Source organism: Ascochyta rabiei, chromosome 13 (assembly GCF_004011695.2).
Source record: "Ascochyta rabiei chromosome 13, complete sequence".
NCBI classification, from domain to species: Eukaryota; Fungi; Ascomycota; class Dothideomycetes; order Pleosporales; family Didymellaceae; genus Ascochyta; species Ascochyta rabiei.
In genome coordinates, this window is record NC_082417.1 from 246311 (window position 1) to 258588 (window position 12278).

At 46.3% G+C, this 12278-nt stretch overlaps 4 protein-coding genes across 4 annotated transcripts, besides 22 other annotated features; 3 read left to right on the plus strand and 1 right to left on the minus strand.

Moving 5' to 3' along the window:
- Positions 1-241: part of a mobile genetic element that runs on past the window's edge.
- Positions 1-1033: part of a mobile genetic element that runs on past the window's edge.
- Positions 87-241: a long terminal repeat.
- Positions 242-245: a direct repeat.
- Positions 336-394: a tandem repeat.
- Positions 1034-1131: a mobile genetic element.
- A 121-nt stretch (positions 1132-1252) lies between these two features.
- Positions 1253-2398: a mobile genetic element.
- Positions 1914-1945: a tandem repeat.
- Positions 2152-2192: a tandem repeat.
- Positions 2399-2508: a mobile genetic element.
- Positions 2461-2774: a mobile genetic element.
- Positions 2496-2991: a mobile genetic element.
- Positions 2964-3047: a mobile genetic element.
- Positions 3045-3555: a mobile genetic element.
- Positions 3287-3587: a mobile genetic element.
- Positions 3292-3343: a tandem repeat.
- Positions 3520-3683: a tandem repeat.
- Positions 3681-3729: a tandem repeat.
- Positions 3730-3733: 4 nt separating this feature from the next.
- Positions 3734-3768: a tandem repeat.
- Positions 3769-4217: 449 nt separating this feature from the next.
- Positions 4218-7654, minus strand: EKO05_0007659 (DNA-directed DNA polymerase; the record flags this gene model as incomplete). The annotated part of the gene is made up of 3 exons (XM_038941110.1): positions 4218-4977; positions 5025-7219; positions 7268-7654. The coding sequence occupies 3 exons, from the start codon at positions 7652-7654 to the stop codon at positions 4218-4220; spliced, it is 3342 nt and encodes a 1113-aa protein (XP_038797198.1).
- Positions 5699-5729: a tandem repeat.
- Positions 7655-7703: 49 nt separating the features above from the next.
- Positions 7704-7741: a tandem repeat.
- Positions 7742-8306: 565 nt separating this feature from the next.
- Positions 8307-9047, plus strand: EKO05_0007660 (uncharacterized protein; the record flags this gene model as incomplete). Its single annotated transcript, XM_038946391.1, has 1 exon — positions 8307-9047. The coding sequence occupies one exon, from the start codon at positions 8307-8309 to the stop codon at positions 9045-9047; it is 741 nt and encodes a 246-aa protein (XP_038797197.1).
- A 200-nt stretch (positions 9048-9247) lies between these two features.
- Positions 9248-9280: a tandem repeat.
- Positions 9281-9481: 201 nt separating this feature from the next.
- Positions 9482-10573, plus strand: EKO05_0007661 (uncharacterized protein; the record flags this gene model as incomplete). Its single annotated transcript, XM_038946390.1, has 1 exon — positions 9482-10573. The coding sequence occupies one exon, from the start codon at positions 9482-9484 to the stop codon at positions 10571-10573; it is 1092 nt and encodes a 363-aa protein (XP_038797196.1).
- Positions 10574-11098: 525 nt separating this feature from the next.
- EKO05_0007662 (uncharacterized protein) lies at positions 11099-12224 on the plus strand (the record flags this gene model as incomplete). The annotated part of the gene is made up of 3 exons (XM_038940971.1): positions 11099-11152; positions 11197-11812; positions 11863-12224. 3 exons carry the CDS (start codon positions 11099-11101, stop codon positions 12222-12224), a joined length of 1032 nt encoding a protein of 343 aa, XP_038797194.1.
- Positions 12225-12278: the final 54 nt, after the last annotated feature.

Sequence of the window (12278 nt, forward strand, 5' to 3'; positions counted from 1 at the left end):
GGACAGATTTGTCTAAAAGGTTATTCTAGGAGCTAGCTAATATAGTATAAGTGCTAGCTGTTCTTCTAGAAGAAGAGATATAAATGTTATAGACTAGCCTTAAGGTAAGATATAATAAGGGTTAATATAGTATTATATTTCTTAAGGAGGTAACAAGTTACGTGTCCTTCTAATATGTCTGTAGGGCACGTAACTACCCTATCTTACTTAAGGCTTAGACAAGGTCTAAGCCTATAACAGTAGCTGTAGTAGGTGTAATAAGTAAGAAGGTATATAGAGAGTAATAATCTTTTATTTCTTATAGTACTTATAGAATTTATAGCTCTAGTAGCTCTTATAGCTATATATATTAGTAGATAGTATATAACTATAGTACGATTCTTTATATACATATTAAAGTGCTTTAGCTACTTTATACTAAGCTTATTAATTATCTAGCTATTAGTACTAGTCTTAATTACCTAGTTATAAGGTAGTTCTGTATACTAGCTTAATATAAGGACCTTACTACTAAAGATAATAAAGGGTAGAATAGCCTACCTACTAGCACAGATACTCTAGATAATTATAACCTAGTTATAATTACCTAGCTATATCTTCTTAGGATTACTTTACTTCTTAGAGACTGTAAAGACTATCTAAGTAGTAATTATACCTATTATAAAGCTAGACTTATTAAAGTTATATATATCTTTATCTAGAATCCTATACTTCTCCTTTATATTTCTAACTAGCTTAAACTAAGGCTTTATAATGTATAGATCTTTATTTAGAGCTTATTAATAATTATATAAGTAACCATGTTAAAGCTTAACCTCCTTAGTATGCGTCCTAAACCTGCCTACCTAGTTCTTACTAATAGGTCCTTTACTGCGTATAGTAAGGAGATTATTAGCTATTTCTTACACTATAGTCCTTATAGCGCCTATTCCTTACGTATCTAGCTTAAGTATATATACTACTATTACCTTCTCTTCTATCTTATCTAGCTTACTTAAGCTAGGTTAATAGTTATGTTAGGCGCGCTTTCTAGCGCGTTGTTATACTAGTGTTGTTTAGAAGACGTTAAATACTCTAGACGCGTGTTTTATAGTATTAGAAGGGGTAGCTTAGGTAGCCTAGATAGTAAGGTAGAGTATGCCTTTGTTGTAGGTTAACTGTATATTACGTTATAGTAGTATTATTATAATAGTCTGTAATAGTCGTAATGTTAGTAAGGGGTAACCGCTTAGTAGTGGTAACTGCTTAGTAGTAAAACACGTTAGTAAGAACTTAGTCTTAGTAATATAAGTAATATAGTTATATATAAGATTCTTAGCTTAGTACCTATACGCCTTCTTTAGAAGTGTAAAATAACCTATATTAAGTAGTTATAAGAGGTGTAATAAGTGTAGAAGTCTATATAGTATAATAATATCCACTTTCTTATAGTATTATTAGAAGTTAAGGGAGTTATAGCTCTTATAGCTATTAATAAGGAGTAGCTAGTACACTCTTTATGTGCGCGTCTTTATATAGGCATTAAAGTACTTTAACAAGTCTAGACTAAGCTTATTAGTAGTCTATCTTTTCTTAGACACTTTAACAACCTAATTATAGGGCAGATTGTCCTCTTTATACTAGGTAGAGAGGTAGTTACAGCCTTTAAAGATAAAAAAGAGTAGAATAGCCTACTCTATACTATTAATGCCCTATATAACTATTATCTACTTATAGTTACCCTACTATACTACCTTTAGCTGTCCTTAACACTCTAAGCCTATAATAACTACTTCTATTAATATCTAGCCTATTATAAAGCCTATCTTATTAAAGTTATATATGTTATTATTCTAGATACTATACTTAGCTTTAACATTTACTATAAGCCTAAACTAGCCTATAATAATCTCTAGATTCTTATAGAGGGCTCTCTTATAGTTATACTTATAATTAAACCTTACTTTAAGGTTAGGGCAGCGCTTAACAAACGTATTAGGCTAGTTTATACTAATATAGCCTATATTATACTTAGTATGTAAAGAATTAGCTATATTAGCTATAGTAGCTAGCTAAGGGGTAAATCCTTATATATCTAGCTTAAGGATATACTTAGTAGTTACGTCTTCCTTAGTCTAGTCTATAATCTGTTAAACTAGCGTATAATTAGCTTATATAGGTTATTCTATATATTATATATATAGTATACTATAAGGCACGTTATATATAGCTAAAGCGCGTTATAGAGTAATTATTATATCTTATTTAATTACCTAGAGTATAAGCTGTATTACAGCTTCTCTTAAGAGCGTAGATTAATGTTGTTGTTAAGGCATCGCGTAGTAAGGTAAAGGTTTAGTGTGGTCTTAGCAGAGTAATCTGCTTACCTGCTTAATCTGCTAACCTTTAGAGTACGTTAATAATAAGAGGAAATAAGATTAAAGAGGATAGTATATGTGTTATAGTAGGTAGTATATACTACTAAGATAAATTTCTAGTATATTAGTAATAATCTTTAATACCTATTAAGGTTGTACTTTAGTTAAAGACCGTAAGCACTAATACTATTAGTTCTTAGGGATAAGCATTAGTAGTTTAGTTAAAGTAATTAACTAAGCAAAGCTTATAAAGATAGGGAGCACTACATAGTAGAGAGTAGACTGTCTAGTTTAAGAGTAGGTTAAGTATCTAATAACAAACTTATTTAATAAGGTTAAATATAAACTATAAGGGTTATATTCCTACTAACTATATACTAAGAAGATATAGTACTTATTAATAAGTAACTAGAGTTAGTCTAATAAATTACATAAGAGTACCTATAGATAAGTATATTATACTATACTTATTAATATATAGTTATATATATTATACTTATTAACTAGTAGTTATATAACAACCCTTTCTATTCTATCCTTTTCTACTGTTTATTCCTTTAGGGCGGAGTTAGGGGTCTTAGTTAGCTAGTAGTTATGTTTGTGCTGTACTCTAGTATAGAATTATAACAATACCTTTATATAGTCTAGGCTAACTAGCCCTATAGTAGCTTATTAAGTCTATTAAAGATAAAAATAGGGGTATAAATAGTTTATATGCTGCTAGCCGCCTAGTTAGAGCTTTACCCTACGTAAACAGCTACCTAGACCCTAAAGGTAAAGTAAGAGGTAAGAGAGGCTTTCTGTTTAACTCTTACTAGATAAAGGTAAAATTAGTATTATATCTCCTCTAACCTTATAAGGTACTATAAATGCCTTAACTTAGTTAAAATTATCTATAACAGGATAGACAGAGGAAACACGTCTAAAATTAGGTTAAAATAATATAATATTACTAATTATACTACTATTTAAGTTAAATAATCTAAAGAAGGGAGGTATTATTAGGCGCTAGGCCTAGAGGTACCTCTACTAGTCTTAGTAAGCTACTATAGGGCTAGTTAGCCTAGACTATATAAAGGTATTAGAGGTTATTACTAATACACTAGTAATTATTCTTATTACTACATACTACGTACCTTAATACACCTACTATCCTCTTTAGTTCTATTATCTCTTATAATTATCTTATACACTCTTTTTATATGTCTTATATTATATTATATTACATTACGTTATGTTATATTATATTAATCCCTTCTTATTAGAGTATAATAGATTAATTAACATATATTAATAGTTTTATCTATAATAGGTTTATCTATTATAGAATAAAATAGAATAGGATAGAAAAGAACAGAACAGAATAAACTAGGCATTAACAGCAACAGTAACAGTAATAGTAACAGTAACATCTCTCTCTATCTTTAAGCCTAATACCCTATACTCCTACTAATAAGCGTTATCTAAGTATAGTAGTATAATAGAATATAAGCGTATACGCATTAGTGCTAAAAGATAAAAGAAAAGAGGTTAATTAACAAAGCTAGATAGATGTATATTATTACGATTAGTACTAGGAGTAAGTCTTTAATAAGCTTTGTCTAAGTATAATCTAGTATAGAAGGTAAGTATGTATGCAATAGAGGTATGATGTAGTATAAAAGGCACGAACGATGCAAGGGCGTGGTTGAGTAGAGATAGGCTCTACGAAAGGAAACTGGATATGCAGTATTGAAAACGGTACGAAGAGCAAGCGTCGCTATCCTAACTTAACTATCCCGCCTTGTTGACTAAGCGAAATCGTGGTATCCGTGCAACAAAACGCCTAGTGCGCCTATCCCGTGTAATGTACAACAAACACTACCAGAGCGCAGCGTCCTTGTCGAACCGCACCATTTCTTTCCCGGCATCCTCGACGTCCTTCCTCGCCTTCATCCGCATGTAGAAGATGGGGCAGTCTCTACTCGCACAAATCACTTCGCAGTGAATACTGCCCTGGCAACGCTGACACTGTGTCCAGAGTCTCGAGAAGCGAACTTCCAGCTCGCTGACTTTGCTCAGCGTCTTCTGGTACAGCTCGCCGATGCGAGGCCGGCAGTTCTCGCACACCGCACCTTCCTTCTCGTGAGCGGCGGTGAGTGGCTTCTTGCAGCCCATGCATGTCTGCGTCTTCTTCGCAAACTTCATCAGACCGCCCATCGTCGGGGCCGCCACAGAGATGGCTCGTGTGTGCTCGCCCGTAAGCAGCGAATTTGCTTTCTTCTCGCCGAGGATAGGCTCGAAGATCCTCCCAAGGGGTTTCGCCAGCTGGTTGTCGAGATAGTATCGTGTGTCGATGGGCAGGTTGTTCTCAAGCACCCAGAGAGGATCCTCGGACTTCTCGTAGTTCTTCGAGCCGCTGGCGCCCTTGACCATGACATAGGCGACACGGTCACCAAGCGCTGGAGCAGAACCGGCATCGCGTTTCTTCATGCGTTCAGCAAGTTCGACGTGGGCTTGCTTGTTGGCGTAACCGCCCTTGCCTTCCTTATCTTCTTGCTTGGTGAGTGCTTTGGTAATGACGAGGTTGGACATGTCAATTTTGTTCTGCAGGAGATCGGAGATGGTATCCTTAACGAACCTGGTTCTGTCAGTAAAACAGACTCGAATAGACATGGCGAGACTTACTCTTGCGCGCCGTCAGGGTCTTGGTCTATCAGCAGCATGCGTAGCGATGTTTCGATGACGGTTTGCACGAGGCGACAATTGTCACGACGGACTGTCTCGATACCCTTCGTGTCCATCTTGTCCCACTTATTAGGGTTTGTCCAGTAAAGGCCAGCATAACGCTTCTTGTTGATCAGCAGGTACGGGAAGTAGACCTTCTCGAACTCCAGTTTGATGGGCTTGATGAACTTCGAAGACACGTATTCCGCTGCCTCCTCCCCCAGTTTCATAGCTTCCGACAGCTCAGAAGTACCGAATTTGACCATAACTGAATCGGTGTCACCGTAGATGACCTCCGCATCATGGGTATAACCGTTCGCGATGGTGTACTTTGCTTCGACCTCCTCCTTGGTCTTCTCAATCATTTGACGACCAAAACTGGTGGTACTACTGGCGATAGCCAGACAAGGCAGCTTTCCATTCGTGGCACCCGTGAGACCGTAGACGGAGTTGGCACTGACCTTCAGAGCCAGCTGACGGCCGTTCAACACAGCCTTCTTGAACGGGTCTGTTTCAACAGCGAGCTCTCTCTTAGCCCTTTTACGGGCACCTAGCAGTTCCTCAAGAATCTGCGAGAGGAGACCTTTGCGTGTTTTGACGGTACAGAACATGTCGCCGTTAGGTGTCACGATGTAATCTTCGTCTTTCTTCATCTTCAGCTTCTCTACGGTCGCTCTGTCAAGCCAGGTCGTATAGCAAAGGTTGTGTGCTTGCATGATACTTGGGTACAGCGAGGCGAAATCAAGTGTAGCGACAGGCTGCTTGTAGTATCCACGCTTTGGCTCAATGACGGTCGCACCTTCATACGGGTCGCCACTGTCACCTTGGTTAGGCAGGTCCGGGCAGACAAGCTGATGATCTAAAGCTTTTCGGAACAGCTGACTGATGAACCTGATCTGTTGGCCTCGAGAGAGGAGGTAGTTGAAAGGCACACCTGTGACCCTCGCCATCTCAGTGTAATTGACTAGACACATGAGTTTGTCCAGAAGTCGCTGCGGTAGATAAGCATCCTTCAAACAGTACACAGCCAGCCGTCGTCGAGAGTTGGAGTCGCCGTTAAACAGCTCTGTGATCATGCTGTGATGGACGTCTTCCTTCTGCTCTTTCAGGAAGTGCGCGCTCACAGAGTTGAGAGTATAACTTCGCAGTTGATGGTCTCGCTGAATAAGCTGGAGGAGATCGAGTTGGATGCGTCCGTTCGTGTTGGTAGTCTTGGTGTCTCGACTTCCCAGTTGCTTGCTAGAGAAAATTGAGCTTTCCACCTTTGACTGCACCGTCTTCAGTCGTGACCAGTAGGGAAACTTTGCAAGCTTCAAGTGTTTGGCGCGATCCAGAAGATACGGGAAATCGAAGTTGGAAATGTTGTATCCGGTGATGACGTCTGGGTCGACTTCGTCCACGAAGTCGCGCCACTTCATCAGCATCTCGCCCTCGTCCGCGTAGGAGAAGATCTGTGTGGCCACAATGGGATTGACGGTGTCGAGACTGAAGACGTTCCGGACGAAAGGCTTCTCCTCACCGTTTCGTGTAACGACATTGGCTATCTGAATGACGGGATCGATGTTCGCTTCTGGGAAAACACCTTTGCGACCAGCGCATTCGATGTCGAAGGAGAGAATACGGAGAGGTGCTGACTTGGCCCATTCGCCTTCGGACTGATGAGCAATCAGGTCGGCGTAGTGTATTTGCGCCTCGATTTGGCAGTTGGAATGTTGATCGCGCGGGTTCAGTAGCTTATACTTTCCAGCAGGCGCCTCTACCCAAGACATGCCAGCAATTCTCGTGTCAATCATGAATCTCAGCACATAGGCGATGTTGTCGAAGGTCAAAATGCCATCTTCGCGGGCTGGCCAGAGCCGCTTGTAGTTGGCGTTGCCCTTCTGCACCATCATTCGCACACGGTTGATCATCTTGGGATCGTTGACGGTGATTTTGAGGTATGGACTCTTCTGATTGCCCTGGAAGCGCAGGATATTCTCTCTCATGCACATCTGCACCGATGCGATGACGGCTGAATGTTGGTTGAACTGCTTCTGGCATTCGCTCTCAAGGAAGGTCTGGTATGGCCTGCAGTCTTCTTTGTGGAAGTTGATGGGCGCAGCAACGTAAAAGTAGTGGAGGAATCCGGTGACATGGAGGAGTACTGAGTGACCGGCCTTGGGCATGTCAGTTCAGATTCACACCGAGCGACGGTGCAGTCTTACCTCTGTGACACCAAACAGCTTGACTGCTGGTTTCCCTCCATTTAGTACACTTTCCTCGGCTTCGATCTGCTGAAAGACGACCTTTGAGGTCATCTCACTGAAGTCCTCGGGCAGTGGCGGCCGCTTCCATTGCTGGTCCTTCTCTGTGTTCTTGGTCTTCAAGGATTCGATGTCCTGGGTCATCTTCTCCAGCGTATCCTCGAACTGGCTCGGCCCCGCCTGGCTTGAGTTGTACGGCCCATTGACCTTCCTAGCCGGCGGCCCTTTTGTGGTGTTGCCATTCTCGACTTTGAGCTTCTTCGCGGAGCGGGGCGATGCGTTTACGCGGTTACTCGAGGCTTCAGCGAGGGCTCGCTTCGCCGGTGTTTTCGTTACAGGGCCGACCATTTTGTGTGATGCTGGACGTGTCCAACACACAAGACACTTCTTGGCAGTGTGTTGTTGTTTTGTTGTTGTTTTGTTGTTGAGTTGTTGCAAGACGTCTCGTTGTGGAGAAGACGCGCAAAGTACCATTCGGGGCGACGTGAGAACGCGGCAGGCGCGACCGCGTCGTGCACGTGCGCGACAACCCTGTTCGTGTTCATGGGCACACTTCAACACCAGCTCCAGCTTCCACACCACCCAATCTAGTCGTTCCTGTCTCGACCTCGAGGTCAGATCACCGTGATGCTGACACAACACGTGTGATCCCGAGGATTTGATGGAGTCATCGTAAAACATCAGGAAGTTGAGATCACTGAGATACCGAGGCAAGCGCAACGAACGTGATGCTCTCGCTCTTGTACCACACCTTGTCGTCTTGAACTCGGCTTCTTTCATACGTTCTCGAAGCCCCAGCCAAGTGAATGGCGAATCTCGATCTCACGTCTCCGATGCTTCGATACTCTCTGTTAGCTAATGACAGCCCACGCCTGATCCACTCGCCAAGGCAACCATCGTCATGTGTTGAGCATCTTGTCAGGAACGTCAAAACATTTTCATTGAAAGCCCTTGCTTATTCTTGTTGCAAATCAAACGACGCATCCATTTTATTAGCAACATGTCTACTACCCAAGATGAGATTATCATTGCGCCCGTCGAAACCGAGCAAGACATTAGACAGGCCAACTACTGCGTTTCCGAGGCATTCGGCCGTCAGGCAAAAGATGCCGTCTGGATCCTTATGAACCCGGGTTGGGATACCGAAGAAGGGCAGGCTGGTCACGCGGAAGGCATGATCCAGCGGTGGAGGTCAGGGACTACCAACAAGGACGGTCAACCCAACAAGATCTACCTCAAAGCCACTCTGCCGGATCCAGAGAAGCCTGGACAGCGCAGAGTGGTCGGCATGGCTATTTGGCAGCAGCTCTCTGATGTCGACGGCTACGGCGATTCGTTCACAGGTGACATGACAGAGGCATTGGCGCAGCTCGATGGAGCCAACAAGCGCTTTGCAGACCAGATGTTCAAGTCGCTGTGGAAGAGGCGGATCGCATACATCAAGGAGGTCTCTCAGCGCAAGGATGGCAGACCACCTGCCATCTTCACTTTGGATCTGTGTGCTGTGGATCCCGCATATCAACGACGTGGCATCGCAGGCAAGCTTGTGCAGTGGGGACTCGAGGAGGCGAAGAAGCGAGGTGAGCTGGAGTGCACAACGGAAGGAAGCGCCATGGGAAGAGCAGTCTACAGGAAGCTGGGTTTCAAGGACGAGGGCGAGGGCGATATCGTCTTCGAAGTTGAAGACGAATTCCAGGACTGGGACAAGCCACCCAACGTTTTCCTGCGAACCGGTGCTTAGCATAGACTCGGACCACGGCGATCAGACATCAAGAGCAGGCGTCAAGACCAGATCACGCTTGGCATGAATCAAAGCGACACATTGCCAGATCAATACGAATGCAGGAGCAAGACTGTCGCGCTTCGGTGACTCAATGTGGCCAGATAGCTAGCTGTGCGGTCATGTCCGCTGCCCACTGCCCCATAGCTCCATGCTTGTTGGGGAAGGTGGGATGGTGGGATGGTGGGATGGTGAATGCGTCAATGCGAGTGGGGCATTTCTCTGGAGCTACCCCGCCAGTGTCCAAGCTGTCAATCACCACCCACGTCTCTGGTCAACAAAACAAATATATCTGAACGCTTCCAGTCGAACTACCTTCAGATTCCTTTGAAGGCTCGAGAGTGCGAGCAAGCATCAGGCCGCAATCCCAACGCTCAAGCGTCTCCGCACTCACGATGGCGCCCATAGTAGACATCCACACTCATGTCTACCCACCCAAGTACATGGATCTCCTCCGCGCGCGCACGACAGTCCCCTACGTCCGCACCTTCCCCGACGCCCCCGACTCCAGTCGTCTGATCATCCTCCCTGGCGAGGATGACCCCTCTACCCCGTCTACGTCGCGCGGCCGCCCCATTGGCCCCGAGTACTTCGATATTGCCAAGAAGATTGCGTTCATGGACCAGCACAAGATTGACAAGAGTGTGATCTCGTTGGCGAATCCGTGGTTGGATTTCTTGTCGGCCGAGGAGGCCGGAAGCAAGGCCGTGGAGATCAACGATGATGTCAATGAGCAGTGCGCATTGTACCCTGGACGTTTGTACTTCTTCGGCACGCTCCCGTTGTCTTCGGACACAGACACCATTGTGAAGGAAATCGAGCGACTGTCCACACTCACGTATGCACGCGGCGTTATCCTCGGTACCTCAGGTCTAGGGTCTGGTCTCGACGACACCAGGCTGGATCCCGTGTACGCCGCGCTGCAAAAACACAACCAGCTCATCTTCCTGCACCCGCACTACGGACTCCCGTCGTCTGTGTACGGACCCCGGGCGAGTGAGTACGGTCATGTGCTCCCTCTGGCCCTGGGCTTCCCGCTGGAGACGACGATTGCAGTCACAAGGATGCTGTTGAGCGGCGTATGGGATCGCTTCACAGGCCTCAGCGTGCTGCTCGCCCACAGCGGAGGTACACTTCCGTTCCTGGCAGGCCGAATTGAGAGCTGCATCCTACACGACGGTCACCTGAAAGAACACGGCAAGACACAGAACCGCCGAGACGTGTGGGACATTCTCAAGACGAACATCTACCTTGATGCGGTGATCTACTCTGAAGTCGGACTGAACGCAGCCGTCGAGGCATCGGGCGCAGACAGGCTTCTGTTCGGCACAGACCACCCGTTCTTCCCACCGCTGGAGGAGGATGCGAAGGAGTGGCACAGCGTGAACGCCAACTATGGAGCTATCTCGAAGGCGTTCTCCGGGAGCAAGGAGAAGGCGCAAGGCGTGCTTGGTGGTAATGCTGTGCGGATACTGAGATTAGACTAGAGAGTGAGAATCTGTGGAATGTGCAGCATGTTAGTCTCATGCATCCATTCTTCTTCATGCGGAGCAGCGAAGTGGACTGGCCGTTCCAAAAAAACATTCAAGTGTGCGATGTGTAGACTGTGATAGACAGGCGGCCTGGTATTTCCCTTCTATCAGCATGAGCTCCACCATCACCCGGATTCGACTGGTCAGATACCTAGGCGGAGGAATGGCTCGCGATGCTGTCTTGGTGTTGAGTTGCTCCCCAGTCCCCACCAACCCCACCATGGGCTTATCGCGCTCGTCTGCACCTTCCGTCTTCAGCTTCGTACCCCTCGTTGTCACCTCCGCGCACTCTTCCATGGCAAACAGGCAACGGGCAGCTCCGCCGACGGCGCGTACATCGGGTGATGCTGGTCTGAACGAGGCCTGCTCGTATCTTGCGCGCTGATTCGTCCTGCTTGTCGCTGAGGACATCACATACCATACATAAACATAAATCCTCCAACGCGCACCCTACTTGCACGCGACACCTGCAATTCAAACATGGCGAACATCAACTCCAGCCAAGCGGTTGCGCAGGACGATTTGGTCATTCCGGTGGGTACGAATCCTCTCCTCTCAAGCCCTCTAACCATCATCAGCTCATCGACTTCTCCGCCTTCCTCTCCGGCGACCCCTCAGCCAAGAAGGCCACAGCTCAAGCGGTCCTCGAAGGCTTCCAGAACGCGGGCTTCGTTTACCTCAAGAACCACGGCATATCGCCCTCGACCGTGGCAAATGCCTTCTCTCAGAGCGCCCGATTCTTTGCGCGGCCGCAGGACCAAAAAGATGCCATGGCATGGTACTCGGCGGCAGCCAACCGCGGATACGTAGCCCAGGGACGCGAGAAACTGGTGGTGCTAGAGGAGACCGGCACAGAGGACGAGCTGCGCAAGACAGTCCCAGATCTCAAGGAGTCGCTTGAGATTGGGCGAGACGACCAGCCAGAGACACCAAACATGTGGCCCAGCGGAGACGACGCCGCCAAGGAGTTCAAGCAGGACATGTTGGACTTCTTCGGGACCTGCAAAAACCTGCATGTTCAGGTCATGCGAGCCATTGCCCTGGGCATGGGTCTCGAGGAGAGCTGGTTCGACGGTTTCACCGACGCTGGCGACAACACGCTACGTCTCCTGCACTACCCTGGCGTGTCCAAGTCGGTCTTCAAGAGGAACGACGGGCAGGTGCAGGTCAGAGCGGGCGAGCACAGCGACTACGGTACGCATCTCGAGTCCCATCATACCCAACACAGCACTGACCGGGCACAGGCTCCATCACTCTCCTATTCCAGGACAAGCGCGGTGGTTTGCAGGTACGCTCGCCTAAGGGGACGTTCGTCAACGCTACGCCTATCGAAGGCACGATAGTCGTCAACGCCGGCGACCTGCTTGCGCAATGGTCCAACGACACCATCAAATCGACAAAGCACCGCGTCGTCGAGCCGCCACCCAAGACAGAGGACGACGGTCAGGAGAGCTACCCACCACGGTACTCGATCGCGTACTTCTGCAACCCCAACTACGAGCGAATGATCAAAGCCATTCCAGGCACCTACGAGGAAACAGGGAGAAAGTACCAGGACGTGCAGAGTGGAGAATACATCATCGGGAGGCTGACAGCGACATATTGAGGTAGCAGCACCACGCAATTGACACTGAACTCTACACAACCAACCTGTATACCA